We start from the raw sequence: 22928 nt of genomic DNA, 5'->3' as shown, positions 1-22928 counted from the left end.
AAAATGAATGTTCTCTGGCTATATTCTCTGCAATTCAAATGTATGAATGCAAATAATACCGCATTATGACACTAGATGGTGCTGAAGACCCTACTTATTTCCTATGATAGTCTGGGCCATCCATAGTGGCCACAATGCGGAATTTTCCACATTTCCATTGCAGAGAATATAGCCAGGGAACATTGGAAATACAGTTGTCAGATATCCATATTAGATCTTACTCTGCTTGTCAGGTGCCTTGCAGATAGAATGTTTAGACAACAGTCTTAGCATAGACATCCTTCTCTACATAGACTATAATGGGCTGCCTTTGATCCATCAATCTGCTGATGGAAAGTGGCTTGTAGCAATGGGATCCTGTTCCGTACAGCTCACCTTGCTGGCTAAAAGCTAGGCATAGATGGCTTGAATTTAGTTTTTTTAGCATGGAAGAGAAAGACAGAAATTCACTTAATTCTTCAATTCATCCTAAACAGCGTGGGTGGAGCAATCTCCAGCATTCTCCATTGTATTCAGGCTCCTGTGGCTCTTGTCACTGCCGAACATTGATCTGATAGGATGCAGTCACTGGGTAATAATTGCCCACCTGGCTCTGTTTAAAGTAGACTTCTGTTGAGCTAGGGCTACCCAGGGCTGCCCAATACTCAAATAATGACAGATCCAGCAGACACAGTTGAAAAGGACAGACTGGGCATATGAAATACAAGGTAAGATCTGAGCTGAGGGCTGCTATTTGCATTTTCACATGGTGAGAAGGACAAAAGGGACTGTTTTAAAGGACGACCATTGTACTTTCAGTTCTTCTTTAAACCCTAAGCCCTAGTTTACACTGCTGCAGCTTTTCATGCGACTTGCAACATGTGAAGTCGCATGACAAGTCAAAACACATTTCTTTCAATTGCTTCCATTCCAATCAATACAACTTAAGTCACAGTGACTTCAAAAAAAGGTTCCTACACTATTTTGATGCGACTTGTCCCATGGACTCCAAAGTTGCATGAAAGTCACACTGAAAATTGTACGACAATGGGGTTTCAGCAGTGTGAACTGAGCCTTGGAGCTTTTAGTGCAATAAGCCTTTGTTATGATCCTAAACTGCAGCAGGCCTAACAGGATTACATTTAGGAGGGGATGAAGATGCTAGGAATGCCAGATTTCACAGACCTCAGATTCTGCTGCTTTTGAAGAAATGGGTTAATTCTAGAAGCAGCATGTTTTGGGTAATAATGCAAATGTATTCTGTATGTTGCCATGATAGAGGAAAATTACATTACATGTCAGTCATAGGTCGCTGCTAATTTTATGTATTTGTAAAAAAAAAAAACTTATGTCAGCAGTTTGTGTAATTTATATTGCCTTATTTATGTGGACATTCATTTTTATCTTTCCCTTTCTAGGCAACCTCCGGTTAGTGAGAGTCACTGGACAGGTCTTCTTCAAGATATACTGGAGATGCAGCAGAATGTGTACAAGTGTCTAAGTGCCGATGTCTGCTATGAGGTAATACAAACAAATGAAGCCATGTTAGTTGTACCATAGCTTGAGCTGGGTTACCATCTACAGAGCTAATGAGCTCCATCTTTTTGCATGCGTCAGATTCTAGTGTTGGTTAAATGTGTTCACGGTGTGGCTTTGGTCACAGATGTCTGCTGAAGAGGAGGGTCACATTTGGGACCAGTCGATCTTTTTCCCCTTTAATAGAGGTCACCTAACTGAAGCTAGCCATACACATAGATTGCTTTCATTCTGTCTGCGGGAAAATGAAGGGAAAAAAAAATCAACAAGATTCCTCCATCTGCATTGACAGCAGCCGCTGATTGCATGCGGCCGCTGTTTGGCCGACAATTTTCGGCCACCTCCTTTTATTTCTCCGAGGTGTGGTTAACACTGCAGATATCTTGAAGCAGCATTTGTTATAGTAAGATAAATACTTCTGCTCTTTATTATTACTTATGCATCTATTATTACTATTATTATTAATAATAATATTATTATTATTGTTATACAGGATTTATATAGTGCCAACAGTTTGCACAGCACTTTACAACATGAGGGCAGACAGTACAATCTAATACAATAGGAAACAGAAGGCCTTGCTCATTAGAGCTTACACTCTAAAAGGGAGGGTCAATTGATACAAAAGGTAACAACTGTGGAGGATGAGCTGATGGAGAAAAAGAAAGTACAGATATTAGGTGTTGGCAGGAAATCTATTTCAGAAGACTGTTAACATGGCTTTATGTTAAGATTGACATACAGGTCCATTATAATAGGAACCTCTGTGCGGTTTTAAACTTTTTAGAGATCTAGTGTAGAGCAGGCCAGATGCCTGCTTACAGCATATGCACCATGCCAAAAAAACATCCTTTATGCGTGTCTCTGAAACTGGTTCTCTTTTTCACTGAAAAAGCTCTGATAGAGCTCTGCTGACTGCCGTTACTATCCAGTGAAAGTGCCTCATTGAAAAGGAGGAATGGCACTTATTTCTGCACTCCGGTGACACAGAATCATCCGACATTGGGCTCTGGAAGGATCCTGACAGGGATCCACCCAGACGTGTGATTGACAGCTGGCTTGCTGAGAGCCAAGGTCATCTGTGCCTGCCCACTCTCCTGCCCAGCGCTCAACTGAGCACTGGAGGGTCAGAGCAGAGAGCGCTGACTGACAGTGACAGAGCAAATGGAGAACTGAGTGATAAGTATTCATGTATTCGCTCAGTTCTCAGAGGTGTACAAATAGTTATGTAGATAAATTAAGTAATACCAAGTATTTTAGGAGTAAAAAAAAAAATGGCTGGCAGGTTCACTTTAAAGTGAATCTGTACTCAAATTATTTGATATAAATGGCTATATGGAAATATATACAGGCACGTATGAACACTTATGATGACCTTCGTTCTGAACTTGCATTCAAGCCACCCCTTTTAGTTTCCACACTTTATTAAGGGTTCATTACTTTGCATACTTAAATTGGAACAATACTTACACCTCCAGTCCAGCGATATGATGTTCCATAGCTCTTGGTGACACTTTCAGGCAGCCAGCTTCTGGGTCCCGAATACTGGTCGCTGTCATTGGCTGGGCAGGAATGACGCCACTCCCACGAATATGCTGGAGTTTCGTCAAATTCAGCATTGCCAAATTTGTACTGTGACCTATACCTGAGCTGCTCACTGTACAGGGTTGGACAAGCAGGTAGGTAGCTTTAATGCAGAAGAGACAAAGCATGTCTCTTCTGCATCAAAAATGCTGTCTGTTCACCAATGTTTAATTTTTACCTGACATTCCACTTTAACTTTACAACAGTAGGCTGGAAAAGATGAGTTGGGCTTCAGGATATGAAGTTATTATTTATTTAATAAGGCTAGCAGGGTTTTGAGGGTTCTGCCATTGAAGGGTATGTGCACCTATAGGTGCCTGCATATAGTTTCTGCTGAATTGTATTTTTGTTAAGGGTAGTACAGGTACACATAAGTACAATGTTCTACTGACCTTCTATTTTGTTCAGTTAAAAGAAAACACCCTAAAACACCTCTTCCCACCTGAAAAATGCATGAAAAGCGCCCCAATAACGCCTCTGAGAAGCGTTTTTTGGTGCAGTTTTTAAGTCACGTGTCCTTTAAAAAAAACACTGAGCATGGCAAAAAGCGTGGCAAAAAGCTGTGTTTTTGCAGCAGATCAGTGTGAAACTTTCATGGTAGTACTTTAAAATAGACACATTTACAAGGTTGGTATTTATATGTTTTCTGTTATGGGTTTCAGATGTACAACCCCAATTCACAAAAAATTGGAACATTGTGTAAACTACATAAAAACAGAATGCAGTGATTTGCAAATCTGATAAACCCATATTTTATTTACAGTAGAAAATATATCAAATGTTTCAACTAGGAAAATGTACCATTTTAGGAAACAAGAAAGATAATTTTGAAATTGATGGCAGTCTTACAGTCCTTTAATCATATTATGTACTGAAGATGATATATTTAAAATGTTTGCAATTTTACATTGAGGAGCATTATTCTGAATTTGTTTGACAATTTTTAGATGCAGCTTTTTACAGATTTGTAAATCTCTGCCCATCCTTACTTCTGACACATTTTGACTCTCTAAGATGCTCTTTTTATACCAAATTATATTACTGACTTGATTATCTAATTATAGTTGCAAAATGTTCTTACAGCTGTTCCTTGTTAGTGCCACTTACTTTGTCAGCTTTTTTTCGCCCTATCCCAATGTTTTTGGGACATTTTGCTGCCATCAATTTCAAAGTTACTTTATTTTTTTTTTCAAAACTTTCTCAGTTTAAACATTTGATACGTTTTCTATGTTCTGTTGTGAATAAAATATGGCTTTATGAGATTTGCAAATCATTGCGTTCTGTTTTTATGTAGATTTTACATAGCATTCCAACTTTTTTGGAATTTGGGTTGTAATACAATTTCACTGTATATGTATTGTCTTTGATAAAGGATTTTTAGGAATGCCTAAACTTTTTGTTTTGATGACGTACAATATTCAGAGATCCAATCAGGCTAGCCATGAACAGTGGTGCAACTTGTGACGGCACAAGCTTGGGCTGAGTAAAGTTAACCATACGCAAATGCTGTTCTATAGTTATTTGCCAGTAGCAGCCAATCACATTCTATGTTTTATTCTTCCAATTTGCTACCAATATGGCCTGTTGCCTATAGTCCACATTGTCACCACAAATTGCATCATTAGATTCAGTTTACGTAACAATAATCTACTGGGGAACATCCGCTCAAACATTCATAAATGCAGCATTAGTCCTCATTTTAAACTTCATTGTAATCTGTGCTTTAACATGAGGGTGGTGTGAATTGATTAGAAGAGGAGCTGGTCTTCCAGGAATCCTCTCTTATCTGCTGTCACTAGGCAGACGTGCTGAAAGTCATTATGTAAAGCAGATTGCAGATGTCGAGAAAATGAATAACATTGAGATAACATCCTTCTAGACAAATGGAGCCAGTGTCATATCTATGCTGGATACTCTGGCTATAGGACTCTTAACATAATTGGTGAATGGTCAACTTTAATGAGCTGAACAATGTGACAAGCTTAGCTTGAAGTGTGATGACTTTATTCTGCAAGTTGTCTTTTTTTTTTTTTCCTCTCCACATTATGTAACATTTTTTTTTTATCTCCTTTATATTGTATCACTTATTTTGGTTATTAAAGTGAACCTGTTAGGTTTGTTTTGTTCTAAAACTGGAAGTCCTGTCTGGGATCCTTAACTAAAAATCATTTTCTGTGAACCTAGGTAGGCAAGAGTACACTTAAATAATAAATGCACATTTTTTTACAGGTAAAAAAATGTAATATTTATTTAAGGAGCCTATAAAGCATCCGTGATCAGCATATTACGGGTGCAAACTCAGGATGCTGCAGACTTTCAGTGTCTGCTTGTACCTCGTATGGGCAGGTAGTTACACGATGACAAGAAGACTCCGTAAAATACCTAGAACACTCACTAGCGCCCTGGTAGTTAATTAAGAACTACAAACCAACAGCCGCAAAGGCTTACAACATATGTGTATGTAATAAAGCTGATAATTATTTTACAAATATGTTCTCTTGGATATATGTGTAATATCTTATTGCTGCAACAAAGTCCCACTGGGGGGACTTTTGGTACATGTACTCATTTAGGAACGAGCAGCCAGATACTCGACCTTTTGGTTATGTGACATGGTGCATTATCCTACTGGAAGTAGCCATCTGAAGATGGGTACACTGGCACCCGGTGTGGTCTTCTGCTGCTGTAGTCCAGCTGCATCAAGGTTCGACATGTGCATTCAGAGATGTTATTCTGCGTACCTTGGTTGAAACGAGTGGTTGTTTGAGTTAATGTTGCCTTTCTGTCATCTCAAACCTGCCCATTCTCCTCTGACCTCTGACATCAAGCAGGCATTTTCATCCACACAACTGCCACTCACTGGATATTTTCTCTTTTTTTCTAACCATTCTCTGTAAACCCTAGAGATGGTTGTGCATGACGTTCAAAGTCACTTAAATCCCCTTTTTTCCCCATTCTGATGCTTGGTTTGAACTTCAGCAAGTCATCTTCACCACATCTAGATGCCTAAATGCATCGATTTGCTGCCATGTAATTGATTATCAATTTGTGTTTCCAAGCAATTGAACAGCTGTACCTCATAAAGTGGCCGGTGAGTGTATATACTGTATGTATTTCCAAAGGTTATTTTGTAAAGTTACATGAGTGTGGACAAGAACAATAGTTTTGGCAATCCCCACCCATTCTCAGTCTGGGGACTGTTTGTGTGTGTGTATATATATATATATATATATATATATATATATTTATATTTATTTCTCTCTCTTATATGTATGGAGAAATTGATTTCAGACAGCTTGGTATAACACAGCTCAGTCTTAACTAATGCTTTATGTTCTTTTCAAACACCACATGAGAGCAGATGTGCTCTAGACAGCCTAGTATTTTGTTCTTCAAAATGCATTTTATCATTGGAACGCTGCCATGCCTTTCACTTATGGCGCAGGGAGGGACAGGACCAGCGTGGGACCGTAACACACACAGTCTGATCCCTGTGATCTGATGCACAAGCCGTGCCATCACTTTCCTACCGTATATCAACTCCTGATGTTCAAAGCCCAAGAATAACCTTGCGCTGCTATTTGTAAAATGCTGATATTAAGACGAAATTGAATTTGTGTTGACGCCCGCTGTTTATTTGCATGTTCACTTTAATCAAGTAAGCACACAAAGCCTGAACAAGCCTGCGAATGGCATAATTTACTTAGAAAGCTTGACATCTGTTAAAAGTTGAAAATGATGTGAAGCTTTTTATTACAGTTTACAGATTTAGTTGGATCTGACTGCCAATCTCCACTTCTCCTGGGACTTGCTTTGAAAGCAAATTAGAAAAGCTTTGTAGGAATCTCTCTGAAAAGGCATATGGGAGTTTCAACAAAGACCTGAAATGTGTCATTTTTCCACCATAATAAAATGCAAATAATTCTGAGGAAGGGAAAAACACATTCAGACCTCCCTTGGATTTCAGACTAATAAATAAAGACCTATACTTTATATTTCAACTTCATAAACGTTTTATCCTTACTGTCACAAAGGAAGTTGGTTCTGATGATAGTTCTGTAATGTTCCTAAGTTCTCCATCCATACAGATATTGTTTCCAATAAATAGTCCTTTGTGGAAAGCATTTCAGTGTTCTTTTCATGGAAAGAAGCCAGCCATGTAAAACTGAACCTGTGAGGAGAGTACCATGATTGCTGCTGTTGCTGCCTAAGGATCTCAATAACTGCCAACAACTGGCATTCCAAGGGGAGATATATAAATACACACAGTTAGGTCCATATATATTTGGACACAGGCACAATTTTTGATTTTTTTCAGGTATTTACCAAAACATATTCAAGCTATAGTTATATAATGGATATAGACTGAAAGTACACACTCTTAGGTTTAATTTGACGGCATGTAAATTGTAGGAAGGGTTTAGGAATTACAGCTCTTAAGAGTAGCCATCCCCCCTTTTTCAAGGGACCAAAAGTAATTGGACATTTGAATCAAAAGCTGTTTAATGGCCAGGTGTGGGCTACATCTTCATTATTTCTTCATCAAGCATCGATTAATCATGCGTTCAAAGGAGCTGTCCATGCAAGTGAAACAGGCCATTGCAAGGCTTCAAAAATGAAACAAATCCATCAGGGAGATAGCAGCAACATTGGGAGTGGCCAAAGCAACAGTTTGGTATATTCTGAGGAAAGGAGAATGCACTGGTGAGCGCAGCAACATAAAAAAGCATGGACATTCACGGAAGACAACAGTGGTGGATGATCACAGGATCCTCTCTATGGTAAAGAAAAGCCATTTACAACATCCAGACAAGTGAAGGACACTCTCCAGGAGGTGGGCGTATCATTGTCAAAGTCTTATTATGCTTTCAAATATAGAGTACCTCCAATACTTATGCAAGGTCATTTGGAGTTTCCTGGGCTTTCCAGCATCAAACATCTGTTGCCTAGCTTTGTAAAGCCTCCAGATGGTTTTGGGTACGTACTTTCTCCCAGGTTTTACCAAGTGGATGTTCAGCCCTCTTCGGATTTAGCCGTCAACCGCAAAGTTCTTTCAGCTACATTCTAAATTGGGTCTTTGTTCCTTGTTTGTTTTGTTTGGCCTGTTGGCAGTGTTCTGTTTGCCTTGTTGTTGCACACTCTTTTGTTTCATTGCTTAGGGACATCCTTTGGTCTATGAATATCCAGCCTGTGTTCTGTAATGTACGGTAAGGAAAAAAGAAATTATGACTTGCCTGTAAATTCTGTATCTCAAAGTAAAGAACAGGACACAAGCCACCCTCCCTCTATTCCTGGGTTCCTTTGCATTGCAAAAAATGGAGGACTTACACATTGAGTTGGAGTTATAGAAGTACAGCACGGGGGCATGCCCAGCATAACGTTTGCTCATATCCAGTCACTTGAAGGTAGTGCCTATAATCCAGAATCTATGAATATCCAGCCTGTGTCCTGTCCTGTATTCTAAGATATGGAATTTACAGGTCAAAATTCCTTTTTATTCCTCTAAAAATTTGAGTTTTAATTACTTCATAGTGCCAGAAGCACTGTATATATAAATGTATGCATACATAAGTAAATAAACATTTACATATGTTTTATATATGTTTGTGAACTGCTCTACCTTTCCCCTAGAATCATGAAAATGAAGGACCCACAGTCAAAGCAAGGGGGAAATTGGCGGTGTGTTGCAACTATACTGAGATCAGTATATTGAAATCTCCACCCCACACACATGGCTCATGGGTGCATTGTAAGTAGTGGTATCACAATAACGAGGGGGTTAGGAAAAGCTCATACATCATAAATCAAGTTCTTAGTGATTTTGACTCACAAGAGCATAGCAGTCAAAAATTCAACAAGACCAATATGTTTAGAAGTGTGCAGGCTCCCTTTCTCTATGTAACTTTGAGAAAGGGGGCTTGAGTGTTTCTGAAACGCTGGTCATGATTTATTTTGCCAACTATGTTTTGTTGAGTAAATATTATTAAGAATTGCCAGGTGAGTTTTTTTATGGGATCAGAATCCAACACACCTTTCACCAAATGTCAAGCTCTCTGAGAGTTCTTAGCCATTTACCAGACACCCTAAGCTTTGTGGCTGCTGTTTAGATAAATTTGCATGGCCTTTTTTGGAAAGTCTGGAGGGGTTTTGGAGGCTTTTCCAGGAGCAAGGACAGTTGTATTTGAAAGCCAGCATTTCCTCAGAGACCTCATTGGTTTTCCAGGGCTGTAACTCAGAGAAGGAAGGTGCCAAGGACGGACCTGGAAGCACAGAAACACTGGCATCCATCATGCATTATACAAGAGAGTACTTTACAAGATACGTCGGTCCCATACATATTCAATCTGATATGGCAAAATGTGTTTGTAAACCACAGCTACACTTGATTTAAGCAATACTTGTGTTTGCAGTAGCAGTATCAATACATCAATGTCCACGACCCTCATACAATGAATAAAACTCCCATCTTGCACTAGATAAGTTAAAAGTAATATCGTGTGTAGACGCTGATGTCTGTGCATGAAAAATGAATTGGAGCTTGGTCTGCATCTATTTTCCACAACGTTAGTGCTACCTCATTGCCCAGCACTAGACACTATTATTTTTGTTTTCAAATGCTTTTTTTCTTTTAATATTAGATACTTGTACATTGTTAGTATATAAAAAAAACCCTTCCTACTAACTGGGGCAATCAAAGTTGCTTGTCAGACAGTGGGTGGCTTGTATCTTGCTTTTTTTTTCCATTCCTAATTTAACTGTAAAATACATCTGAAGGCAAAATAAAGCTCAGGGTAATAAGGTTCAACGAAGACCTTTAAATTCCCTGTTATATTATATTGGATAACTTACACCTTGCTGTAAACTATAAAGGTGTTTGGATTTCCCAGGGAGTTCAATGGCCATATACGTTTACAAGACCACAGGCTAAGTGCATTTATAAAAGTGAAAACTCTTGAGTTGAAAGCTTATATATTGATAGACAATGTGTTAGCATAAAAATTTTGCATCCTCAGTTGCTGACTTCCAGGGCTTTCATACTAAATGTTGTCATCACTATTCAGTGAGGCAATAACCTAGAAATAAGCATTGGAGAGACACGTTTACACTTTTAAGACTTACCGTATCTAGTTATAGGCTTAATAGGTAGTGGATGCAGGATGAGGAAGATAGTCCCATAGTCTGCACATTTAAAGACAAGTCTGCAATGGCAGCTCTAATATTTCTATCCTTACAGTCCTGCTTACATCTTATCTTATTTCTAATTTTGAAATCTGTCCTGCTTTCCTGTAAATTCAGAGCTCCTATTTAAAACCTGATTGTAATCTAAAAATACTGTAGATAAACTTAGGGCGCATAATAACATGGGTTTTGAAGTATCTTTAAAATAAATAGTAGCCAGGCCACTAGCATTTTTCAAAGAAGGTCAGCAATAGCAGTCCACATATATGTATCTTTCATGTTTGTTTTTTTGTTTTTTGTTTTTTTTTACTTTAACATGTTTGTAAACATCAGGCATGAAATATGAAAAAAGCATATCCCTCTATAGTGTATACTGGTCTCATTTAAGAACATAGGTGTCATTTCTGTCTGCTGCTTCATTCTTCAGCTGTAAGCATGAATCACTTCTGACAAGTTTTCCTGACACCAAGAGAACAATGGTGACTGAGCAGGGACCTCCAGCAGATTGACAGCCTCAGCTCTGTTCCTGTGAGTTGTGTTGGGGAGGGGTGTCTCTTCCCTCCAATCAGCTCTCAGAGCTCTCCTCACTGAACTCTGCAGTGTGTCATTTCATCTTTCTGCCCCCTTTTTTCTGAACTCTAAAACAAGCTGTACAAATTCAGCATTTCAAATGTTTGTAGAGAAGAGAAGACTACAGATAGACAGGTACATCGCATGTAGGAGGATTTGTTTTATCTCGGTGTATCACCTGAGGCCAGTTATTTCACTGGGTATATGTAAGGATATTCAGATCCCTGCATGGTCTGTAGACTTATCTTTGCATACTGAAATTCATAATATACTGTTTGTATATGTGTATATTTATACATACATACAAATACTGTATATATCTTATAGTAATTCATAAAGAATGTTTCTGTGTATACAGCAGGTTGCAATGTTCCAACATGCTGTGAAAGCCTACACGCTGTCTGACCGTTGTCACCCATTAGCTGTACCCAACTGGCTTTATCCATTCTTCTGGTTATCAGCACCCACGTACAGTAAACCTCACTTACTTTTGGAAGGTTAGTGACCTCAAAGTGGCTAGATCTCAAGGAGGTCATGACTTTTTGCAGCAGCAGATCCAACGTTGCTTCCATATGTGCAAAACATGTGAATTAGTATTTGTATAATGTAAGTGTTGGTTTATTGTAAGGAATAATATAACTTTTATGTTAACTGATTCTTTTATCTTCACACAGTAACTATACTTGAAGTTGGTCTTGCTGACCTTCCTCTCTGGTATGAATATCTGCTAGCTGATTTCTGCATCATACCCTTTCTACTTCAATCCCTTCTTTTGTTTTCTGTCTTGACTTAGTTAATAGAATTTACTGTCAGTGTCATTTTCATCCAGTCAGATGACATGATTTACACAATTCAACCTGTTTAACTTTGAATTTACAAAAAAAGATACCAATCATCATTGCTTCTGCTGTGCCTTCTTTTTGTTACATCTATTGGAGGACTTTTCTAAAGAAGCCATATATCTTGTTTAGAGAGTGCTCAGGTCTCACCTTTACATACAACTTGCCTTATAAGGGTGGTATAGAATACAGTTAAAACTTCTAGATAAAAATCTAGATTACATCTGATTCTTCTGAGCGTCTACTGGCAGGGGAAGGTGAGTTTCAGATGGGGTATGCTTTATCACATAATAAATAATTACTTTAGCTTATGTTTCATCAGGCTACATTCACCACCTATATTATTATTAGTATTTTTTTTTGAAGTGTTGTATGCATATTGTCAGGGAATGGGAAGATCGCCGCGGCAATCGAATCTGCACATGCGTAGAATCCTGACAAAATGTACAGGCAGGCGGGCACTAGGACCCAGGCGCATCTGTCACCAATGACGGCGCCGGGCAAGCACTAGGACCCAGGAGCGCCTGCCAGGAGTCGGGCGGGCTATTTAAACCCGGCTCTTGCAATGTTCAAGTGCCTTATGGTCTTATCTGTGTTCCTGTGAGTAGATTGTTTGTTGCCGACCCTGCTTGACCCTGATTTGCTGTCTGTCTCCTGCTCTGATCCCTGGCTTTGTCTGACCATTCTCCTGCTTAACCCCATACGTTCTGACCTCCTGTTGACGAACCCGGGTTGTGACCCGTTTGTCCCTCTGCCTGCTGATTCTGTACTACACCGCCACCACTGTTACTGACCCGGCCTGCCCGACGCTGCTTCAGTTACCGCCTCACATCAGACTCTTAACCGCTATACACCTTCAACGGTGCCTCTACCACAGCTGGGTGAACCGGTCTGTGGAGTGCTAGAGGCTACCGCGGTTGGATTCCTGACACATATGTTGCTTCCCTTACCCTTTTGGAGCACTTCTCATTGCCATTATTTTTATTTATTTATTTTTAGGTTTTTTGTCACTTGGTTCACATATACTGTTCACATATATTTACGTTTGCTATTTTTATTTCACTAGTAATAAATCTTACTTTAAGGAAAGGGGGATTTGTGGCAAAGAAAATGTTTGACAATACTATATGTGTATGATGCATTATATGCTGAGAATTTATGGGTACATATTATACTGTATGAAAGCACATTCCGAAACCAGAGTATTCATAGGGATATGAAGATATCTGCTCAGTAGGCGCATACTCCTTGCCCACCAGAAACATTGGCCGACCTGCCGACTCTCAGGGGGGCCACCTACTTCCACACCTACCGCCCTGGATAGTTGCTACCTTTTGCCCCGATGGGCAAAAAAATGGGGGCCGCCCATGCCTCCAATGCCTGGCAGGCCACACCAGAGTTTGTGGCCTACCCGTCGGAGCTCGCAACTGAATACCTGGCCTCGATTTTGGGTCCCCTGCTGCCGCTACCTGTGGGTGAGCCGGATTTTGCCTCAAGAGACACCGCTGCAGACCCCTGCTCCAGCCCTGAGGGATGCTGAACTCCTGGGTCGCTTCAAATCCATGCTACAGATGGAGTTGTCCTCCGCTACTTCCAAGCCGGCAGAACGTCTTTCATGAGAAATTAGGGAAGTAGGCAACCGGACGAACGACCTTGAGGATAAAATGAACACTGTGACCACGGTCATTGAAAGCCATGAACAGAATCTGTGCAACCTTAAGAGAGAATTGGTGGACACGCTACTCCGACTTGAGGATTTTGAAAACCGGTCCTGCGATGGCAACCTACGCTTACGGGGTATTCCGGAAACCATCACGGATCTCACCTCAACCGCTACTGCCTTGTTTCAGGAGCTGACTCCCGCTATTCCCATTGACCGATTCAAATTTGACTGCATACATCGTGCATTGGGTCCCAGACGACCAGAGGGCCCCCAAGAGACATTATCATCAAATTTACCTACTACCGCACTAAGGAAACTATCCTCTTGACGGACAGAAACAACCCGGTCCTCAGCTTCCAGGGACATCGCTACCAGCTCTTCGTGGACCTCTCCCATCACTCTCTTCAGAAGCACTGCCAGTTGAAGCCCTTCACTTTGTTTCTGGTGAATTGCAGAATTAAATATGCATTGGGCTTTCCATTGCACCTAACCTTCAACTACAAGGGTTGCAGCCACTCAGTTGCCACGCTGGAGGAGGCCCACTCTCTTCTAGAATCTTTACACCTTCTTCCGCCAGGAGGCACTATGCAGAGCCCGACTTGTTCATCCGGATCTTCGGCGAGGCCACTTTCTCTGGGCCACCTCTGGAAGAGGACATCCAACAGGAAGAGGTCTCTCCCTCGGCCCGTCTACAATCAAGTCCATCTTGCTCGTCTCTGGGCTGAAGCTGTGTCCAGGACTTCCCCCATTGTGTTTCACCATTGGACTCTCCTGACGGGACCGTGAGTTTGGCCTTTTAGGCATTCCAAGTTTGATAATGTTCCAGGATTGGGCCTGGTCCGATTCCCTTGGGTTCTGTCTTTGAATGGGGTGTCACCCCCTGGACTTGAGGTCTATGACTTTTTGCCATTGCGGCTGGCCACAGGTCCGGGCGACATTGGTTGGGTTCCCATTAGTGGAATGGGCAATAAGTTCCCTCAGGCTCTGAGAAGGGAGGTTGGCTCAGGTAGGCCCTAGTTGGGTGCCAGGATGTCGGTCCTACTGGGAAGTTTGGTATGGGACTACTTGGGCTGCGTTGTTTGGGTAGCACGGCGGCCTATATTGGTACACCCGGAGGGGGTTGGGACCCAAGCTTAGCTGGGTTTCCAATGGAGAGGTTTCCGCGGATGTACCTACTTACAGGGACTCATATTTTTATTACTCTGGGGCTCAATTCTGTTGTATTTATTGCCTTTTTGCCCCCCTGAGGGCTTATGTTTTTATGTGTTCATTTGCAGCCATGTGTCCGGTGATAGAGCCACCCCCAACTGGTATTCTTCAAGTGTAGGATGCACTTTGCCGTTGGTGTGATATGACTGTGCTATTGTACATACTTCTGGTGTCGTCGTCTTCTTTTCTTTCCTTGTTTTCTTTTCTGGTCCTTCTGTTTTTGTTAAATGCTGGGTTTCAGGATGCCATGGTCAGACCATCCTTGGGAGTGGAAATTATTGGCTGACTTATGCCTTTATTATTATTATTATTATTATTACATCGAGTTTATATAGCGCCAAAGGGTTTGCTCAGCGCTGTACAATATAGGGGGGACAATACATGGCACAGTACAACAATAACAAACAACGTACGAGGGGTAAGAGGGCCCTACTCTTTTGAGCTTACAATCTAGGAGGGAGGGGGTAGCGGCACAGTAGGAATTGGCTGAGGGGAATGAAGTGGTGGGAGGAATGAGGGAGAATGGCCGCTAGGTGAGGGTGGGGTAGGCCTTTTCTGCTGAGCGTGCTACGCCGATCCCGCTATGGCCTCACCTCTCTTGAAAGTACATTCACAAAATATTCAAGGCTTCGATTTGCCTCAGAAGCAGTCTAAAGTTTTTCATCACCTCAAATGGCAACAAATTGACAATGTATGTTTGCAGGAAACCAGGTTTTCTCAGTTCTCCGCTCTACGGTATCTTTCGCCTCATTATCCCACTTTTTACACAGCCTCAGCTCCTGAGAAAGGGTATTTTGATAGCTTTCAAACACAATCTCACCTTCATCTGTGCTCGGAATATAGCGTACCCCACATGCAGATACTTGCTCCTGCAGGGCACCCTCTGGGACCAGGAGGTTACTTTTGTCTCTTACTACGCCCCCAATTGCTTTCAGCATACTTTTTTTTTATTTTCCTCATCTTTGCACCATCATTTCCCAACATTCCAAGGGTCATCTTCTTCTTCTGAGAGATTCAAATGTTACCTTGGATTCCGCCTTGGATAGGCGCTACGCCCAGGGTGCAGCCTCTTCTCATGACTTAGTGCTAGAGGAACGTATGCACTCTCTTTTGCAGACGGTGGGGCTGGTGGACGTTTGCAGGGAACTTCACTTTACGTTCTACTCAAATTCCCATGACAGTTTTTGCAGAATTGACCATGTATTTATGCATGTCCAACAGCTTCCCTTGGTCAGGCGGATATCTATGCCCTCCTTGCCCTGGTCAGACCATGATCCCCTGGTTCTACTCCTTGCCCTCTTGGGGTCGGTACGGCGCCCATTTCACAGGCGCATTAACAAATCTTTATTGGCCACTCAGGTTACTTGCCAACAAATAGAATCTTTCTTACATGCATACTTAACGGAAAATTTGGGATCTGTCTCTTCGGCAGTGCCCCTGTGGGAGTGCCGTCTGTTGAATCTACATTCTCTACTGGTCTCTGCGGATGCTTGTTGGAAGTCAATCCCATCCGTGGCCCATAAACGCACACAGGACTCTGGCTGCACAGTTGGACCTTCTTGCTTCTTCGGAGGCTGAACGGGCCCTGCGTTGGACCAAACATACATTTTATTCCTGTGCTCATAAGCCGGGTCCGATGCTAACCAGGAAACTCAATTCTGTGGGGAAACCCCAAAAACCAATCCGATTGAGACTTCCTGCGGGTGGCTGTACTTTCATTCCCCAGCAGATTGTTTCCCGTTTCGTGGACTTCCTTTCACATCTTTACGCTAAACCTGCTCCCTTCCCTGTGGCTCAGGCAGAGGCTTTCTTTCAAGATCTCCGACTTCCTGAATTGTCCCAAGTGGCCCAGATGGCCCTCAACGCCGGTGTAACCGTATCGGAAGGGCTTCAAACTATCAAATCTCTACGGTCCACTGCAGCCCCGGGTTTTGATGGCTTTTCCAGTCTCTGTTATAAGACATTTTGCTCTTTGCCCTCTACAGATGCACTCAGAACTCATATCTCAATGATTCCTAAGACGACAGATGATGTGCAGGAACTGCAAGCTGTTCAGCCCATTTCTCTTCTTAATGAAGATCTGAAGATATTGGGCAAGATCCTTAGTCTTTGTATCAATAGATATTTGCGGAATCTGGTCCACAGGGTCCTAGTAGGTTTCGTCCCTGGGAGGCAGGCGGGTTATAACGTTCGTAAAGTGGTCCACCTTAGACAGCTTCTACAACAGCAGAAAATCCCAGGATTCTTACTGTTCTTAGATATATATATATATATAAAGATTTTTATTCTCTATCCTGAGAATATCTGCAGTTTGTGCTGTCTCGTTGGGGCTTTGAGGACTTTATTCTCTCTTAGATTCAAACCTTGTATTCTTCGGCTTTGGTTAAATACGCTGGGAATTTCTCTGATCCCTTTCCTATTTGGCGAGGGACGAGATAGGGATATCCCCTGTCCCCAGCACTCTTTGTCCTGGCGCTTGAGCCGCTGGCTTTAGCGCTCCGGGCTGATTGTAACATATTGGGTGTGCCATACGTGGGACAGGAATTCAAGTTGAACCTTTTTGTGGACGATGCCCTCTTGACTCTCGCTAATCCCCTGACGACGCTCCCAAATTTGCCAAAGGCTCAGACTTTAATACTACTTTAACTATGAATACATTTTTAGTTTTTGCCTGTGTACCCCCATATTCACCAGGACAAAGGGAAAGTGTGAAGCTCCACAGCAGCGACACAGACAACAATAAAAACCCGACAGGGATTCTAACCTCTCCCTACTCAATCCAAAACTAAATTAAATTAAAACATTTTGGATTTAGGATATACTTTAATGGGGTCATTGCCTTAGAGTAGTGTGAGAAGACTTTTATGTCATTTTGCACAGAAATTATTTTTAATTAATACAAAATGTGAAGATAAATCCCATTTAACAAAGTTTCCTATGGGACACATTCACATCAATGTGTTTTTCAGCCGCTGCATGTTTGGAAAGGGTTTTTTTTAAACAAAACACTGTGTTTTTGGTTCAATAGAGTTCAATGGACATGCGGCGGGAACGCATGTAGTGTGTTTTTGATGCATTTTGTGTTTTAAACCTGCATAAAAACAAAAAATGCATCAAAAGTCATTAAATTTTGTGTGCAAAATCGCACCACTAAAAACACTGCAGAAATGGCTCAAAACTGTATAGGTGTAAACTAGGCCTTCGTAAAAGTGATGATAGGGATACATTTAGCAGCGCTTGGGTTATATTTCTGCTCCAGATAAAATTAATTAATAAAGTTTTGGTGCTAGTTCACATCAGAATTGGACAAGAACATTCTTTGTTTTCCTGTGCGATTCAGTGAGATGCAATTTTTAGCCCATTTCATTTGAATGGGCTGAAATCGCACTTGATTGCACCAAACATATTGCATGTGCTACTTTTAAAAATGCACTGCAACCAGATTGCATGGTACCATGCGATCTAGTGCAGGCATATGCACAGGCTCTTTCAAATTGTGTTTGGGATGTCATTAGGAATCTGTTGACACCCACAGCAGATCATACACAGTGCGTTTTGAATGCGGTGCAGGAAGCGCATGTGGAACATGGATTTTCCACAGGGTGCTGCGGTGTGAATGAACCCTTAGACTCTGCACATGTGACATTTTTTTTACTGTTTATATGAACACAGGAAGTATCTTTTATTGGGGGATTAAAGTGATTTATCATTATCTGTCCTGGAAGTGTGGCAGCTGATGGGAAGATATGCTTTTACTTTGAACTGGCTTGTCTGCAAATCCTGGCTAACTGCTGCAATTAAGCAGGCATGTCAGTGAACATTGTGAATCAGCATCTAACATTAAAGTGGTGAGGAATAATTTCTTTCTGGTGGTTTAATGTTTTATTGGTGCTTTAAAAAATGTAAAAAAAAGGTGTTCTCAAACCAGTTTTTGCTGCAATTTTTTGCACTTCAAACCACAGATTTTGCATGCAGATTTCACCAATTTGATGGTCAGTATAATTCAACCCATGTCCCCCGAGCCCAGGTTGTCCTGTACCTAGTCCAACCTGCCACTGCACAATGAAAAGAGAAGCAGCACAGTGATGAGCTCATCTGTCTTGTCACTTGCTTTGTCCTCCTAACAGCTGACTTCATGTCAGCACATGAATTGTACTTCTTCTTCCTCTCACACTCCTGCCTTGCTGTACAGGGCTGGAGTTGACTGATATTGAGCATTAATCTTCCAATGGGTACACCTGTTTAGGCAATAATGGTTCAAGAATAATTCTGCTCACTTTCCTCTTGCTTCCTACAGCTGCTCTAGGGCAGTAAGTATAAGGAAAACTCCCTAACAATGGGCAGACCATAAAAGATAAACTGACAAGCTAAAACCCGTTACTACTCTATTGATAACTAAAAACCTGTTTTATCTATGTGTACATTTTAAAGTTGAACTCAAAGGCAAATAGAAAAGGCACAAATTAATGCAGCTTTGTATTCATTAATATATCGTTCAATGTATTTTTCTTACTTATATAGTAGAGGACACTACAATAGTGATAGCTTACTAGGTCATCTACATGCTTGTGTCCTGTACTATTATTATACAGGATTTATATAGCACCAACAGTTTGCTCAGCGCTTTCCAATATAAAGGTAGACAATACAACAATACAGTTCAATATAAGAGGGAAAGGAGGGCCCTGCTCCTTGGAGCTTACAATCTAGGAGATATACTCCAAGATTTACACAGGTAAGTCAAAATTTCCTTTTTTCTATTATTTTATTTATTTTCTAAAACTACATTTAAAAGAGAAGTATAGCCATTGGCTGTACTTCTGGGGATCACAGGAGTGCAATTCCTCTAAAGCCCAAATGTCTGGACCAGCATCTAGATCAGCCTCTCAGCAAGTCGCTGGGAGCATGAGCCAGCCACTCCTGCCCCTTCCACAACCTAATGTTTCAGTGAGAGCCAGTCAGAACGGTAGGGAGAACTGAGCGATCAACAGTGTTTGATTGCTCAGTTCTTAGACCTTAGAGCCGGCAGGAGACAAATGCTACATTGGATCAAAGCTGCATCCAACTAGGTAAGTATTATTAAATAAAAAAAAAAACTTTTTTTTTAACTAGTGCCAGCAAAAGACCATAATAAATACACCTTTGTCCCTGAACACACAGAGCTCTAAATGCTGATACCACTTGGTACAGTGTTCATCTGCAGCTTTTATAGACTTTGGCAGGCTTTCCGCTATGGAGTTGGACACTGAAATATCCCTCTTGCACACACTAAAACGTTGGGAGGAATGCAGTGTGCAAGAGGCCTTAGGCACAAAAGCCAACATGGCCCCAGTGAGCACATACAGTATATCAGAGGCTGACATATTTTACAGATAAAGGATGGCAGTATATTTTTACTGGTAACAGAAGTTGGCACTGTATTTTCCAAGCATAAGAAGTGATATTGTACAAGTACCGCCAATAAAATCTAGCTGTAAGTTTTTACCTTTTAAGATGATGGCATTATGCAGTTGGACAGCAGCAGCTTTATACATTTATGGTCACCTGGGGCCAGTATTGTTACTTTTACACCTTCTTATGGTTCACATTACCCTTTATACTGATACAAGGCACAGCTAAAATATAATTCTGTAAACAAAGGTACCCTTTAATCAGAATTAAAAATGTTGATATGTATACAAAGAGCAGGGTTTACCTGCTGATGCTTTAGTTTTGTGCCAAAGCATTGTTGTAGTGCTCCAGTCATTTTGTTCAGGAATTTGGTAATCTGTGAATCAGGAGTTTATGCCAAAATGTACCCACTGTAGGTTTCTTTGTCTTTTTCATACAGAAAATTGTATTGCTTAAAGTGTCAGTGCTATACAGTACTAAGAAATTCCTTCAGCCACCAATTAGTTTCAAACTGGCTTAGAAAATGTATTATTTTGGAGATACATTGCCTGATGAACTTTTGGTGGTTCGGAAAATGAATTTGTCAACATTTAGAGCAATAGAAGCATGCAGTAGTATGCCAAGAGGATGATGGGACAGGACAATCAAGCTGCTGCTTTGTATCTACATTGGAATGTGTTTTAAGTGCGGTTGTTCATTTAGACATGTATATCAGTGATATTTGCAGGGAAAACCATTTAAAGCTAAACACTAGGATTTAGGCAAAATTTGTGTGGCCCCCCCACATTGCAAGGATTAACGGATTGTTATGTCTAAGGATGCCAGAATTAAGAGAAATATTTACCTTTTTTTCTCTGCTCTGGCAGGCTCCCTCAGTCTGTGCAATCGGTCCTGCACTGCCTTTTCAGTAAGACGTTCCTGGCCATAGTCATAGCCTCCTTCATGTACAATACAGGATCAATAACCCTGCATTGTACGTAATGATGCCAAGAGACTGCCCATGGGCTAAAACTTTGGAGGAGAATGTTGAAGCCCCCCCAGAGCAGGATTTAAGATAATACTTCCTCTTCAGCTGCCCCTAAACTTAAAGAGGAACTTCAGACATTTAAAGAAAAAATATAAATACTGTATCTGCTGACTGTTATTAAACAGGCACTTAACAGTCCTGGAATCTAGGTCTATCTTCACACTGGCCAGTTCTTTGCCAATCTTTGGGTCCCTGGCACCTCCATTTTGTTTGTGAGAAGTCAGCTATGACTTCCTGTTGTTTCACAGCCGGCTCTCTGCTGCACACAAACTTCCTCTCTTCTCGCCTAGGCAAGAAAAGCAGAAATGGGAGCGAGTCTACCAGACCTGCTACCAGTACCTGCTACCTGAAAAATAAATTTCCATTGATTGCAGATGGAGGGAGGAGGAGAATGAGTGGAATTTCCAGTTTTAATAAAGTTCTGTTTTATGGAGCTTTAAGCCCTTCCATTTCAGGGCCCCACTGCAATTGTAGATTTTGTCTAATTCGTGAAGTTCAGCTTTAAGGTGGGCATCAGTAAAATACATGAGTAGTATAAAAAAGTAAATAACCATACTCATGCATTATGACATTAGTAAGACTTGTTCTTACAGTGTAGATGTGCATTGCAAGAATTACAACATTGTAATCAAATCAACATTGTATCAAATAGGCAGTGGTTTCAAATTATCATTGTTTCCAAAACTGCACTGTTTCTCAATCTTCCATCATGTGCCCTATTATCTTTTCAATTTTTATTGTTTCCAAAACTGCGGTATTGCTAAACCTTCCATCATGTGTCCAAAAATCTACAGGGTGTCTGTATAACTATTTTAGTTTCAAAAACTATGCTATTTCTAAGCTTCCATCATGCTCCAAATAATCTATATGCGCTTCAACATAACAGTTTACTTAAAACGCAATGTGCCAAAATCAGATGTATCATGCAACAATTTACATTCCTCCACAACCACCAACTGTCACGATCGCACGGTCGCCGCCACCAACATGCGACAATCGCACGACCGCGACTAACAGTAATACGTCACGCCCGCGGCGTCAGACCCCGGACCTTATCACCAACTCGTGACCGAAGGACCAGCCGATCTAAAACCGCTGTGTGACGCGCGTAACAAGGCCCCACCCAGCTGCACCCTGCACAGCGATTGTCCAGTTAATGGGCTACAATCGGTGCCTGCAGCCTGAATGCGCTTGTTACTGGGTCGGGTTACTTACGCAACTAACCCTCTACTGCCACCACTTTTGTCGGAGACTGGGAAACTCCCATTATCAAATATACACTATAATGATTGAAAAGTCGCCTGTCCAATACGGTCACCGCAGGCCGATTGGGCAGAGGATTAAACAAACACAGTAGCGTCTCTTCAAAGGCAGGAACTCGTGAATTGCAAGTAAGCGCTTAGAAACAGTTTAACACTTTCAGAAAGAAAGATTTATTACTAAAAGAGTCAAACAGGTGCAATAAAATATTTACAAAGAAAATGTAACTATATATATATATATATATATATATATATATATGCATATAAAGGTACAGCAAAGAGATAATAGGAAGGAAGTTAAAAGGTTAAGTTACTTGCCAATGTGCCTTGGTTTGTAAGCAGATCCAAGTGCAGAGCAGGAAGGGTCTTTGATCTCCTCTGTTACGATGTTAAGCTCAGGAGATGTGTGTTAAGCTTAGCTTTTTCCAGGCTTGCAGCCTGTCCTTTTTAAAATCCCCCTGCGGGGGGGGGGGGGGGGGGTGGCTCTGAGTCTGCCCCAATACAATATTTTGTCAGTGGACTCTCAATTAAAACTAACAGCTTCATACTCCATGATATGAAACATAGGTGACAGCTGACCTGAGGAATGTTCAATTAACTGCTGGTCAGTTTAATGAGGTTCCAACTTCTTTCAGGTCTGGGGAGAAGCTGCCTTATCTGTTTTATGATGGGTGGGAAAGGTTACACTT

At 41.2% G+C, this 22928-nt stretch overlaps 1 protein-coding gene across 2 annotated transcripts in view; it reads left to right on the top strand.

Moving 5' to 3' along the window:
• Positions 1 to 22928, top strand: part of NBAS (NBAS subunit of NRZ tethering complex) — a 1021307-nt gene that overhangs the window by 331768 nt on the left and 666611 nt on the right. For both annotated transcript variants that reach the window (XM_089671087.1, XM_089671086.1), the window contains exon 29: positions 1398 to 1500. In XM_089671087.1, the coding sequence (XP_089527213.1) occupies positions 1398 to 1500 (103 nt within the window). The remainder of the gene's footprint in view (positions 1 to 1397; positions 1501 to 22928) is intronic.

This window comes from Staurois parvus, unplaced genomic scaffold, assembly GCF_062004578.1.
Source record: "Staurois parvus isolate SC_StPar_1 unplaced genomic scaffold, SC_StPar_1.0 ptg000098l, whole genome shotgun sequence".
In the NCBI taxonomy this organism is placed as follows: domain Eukaryota; kingdom Metazoa; phylum Chordata; class Amphibia; order Anura; family Ranidae; genus Staurois; species Staurois parvus.
Note: the sequence above shows the minus strand (reverse complement) of the source record. Positions and strands in the feature narration are given on the sequence as shown.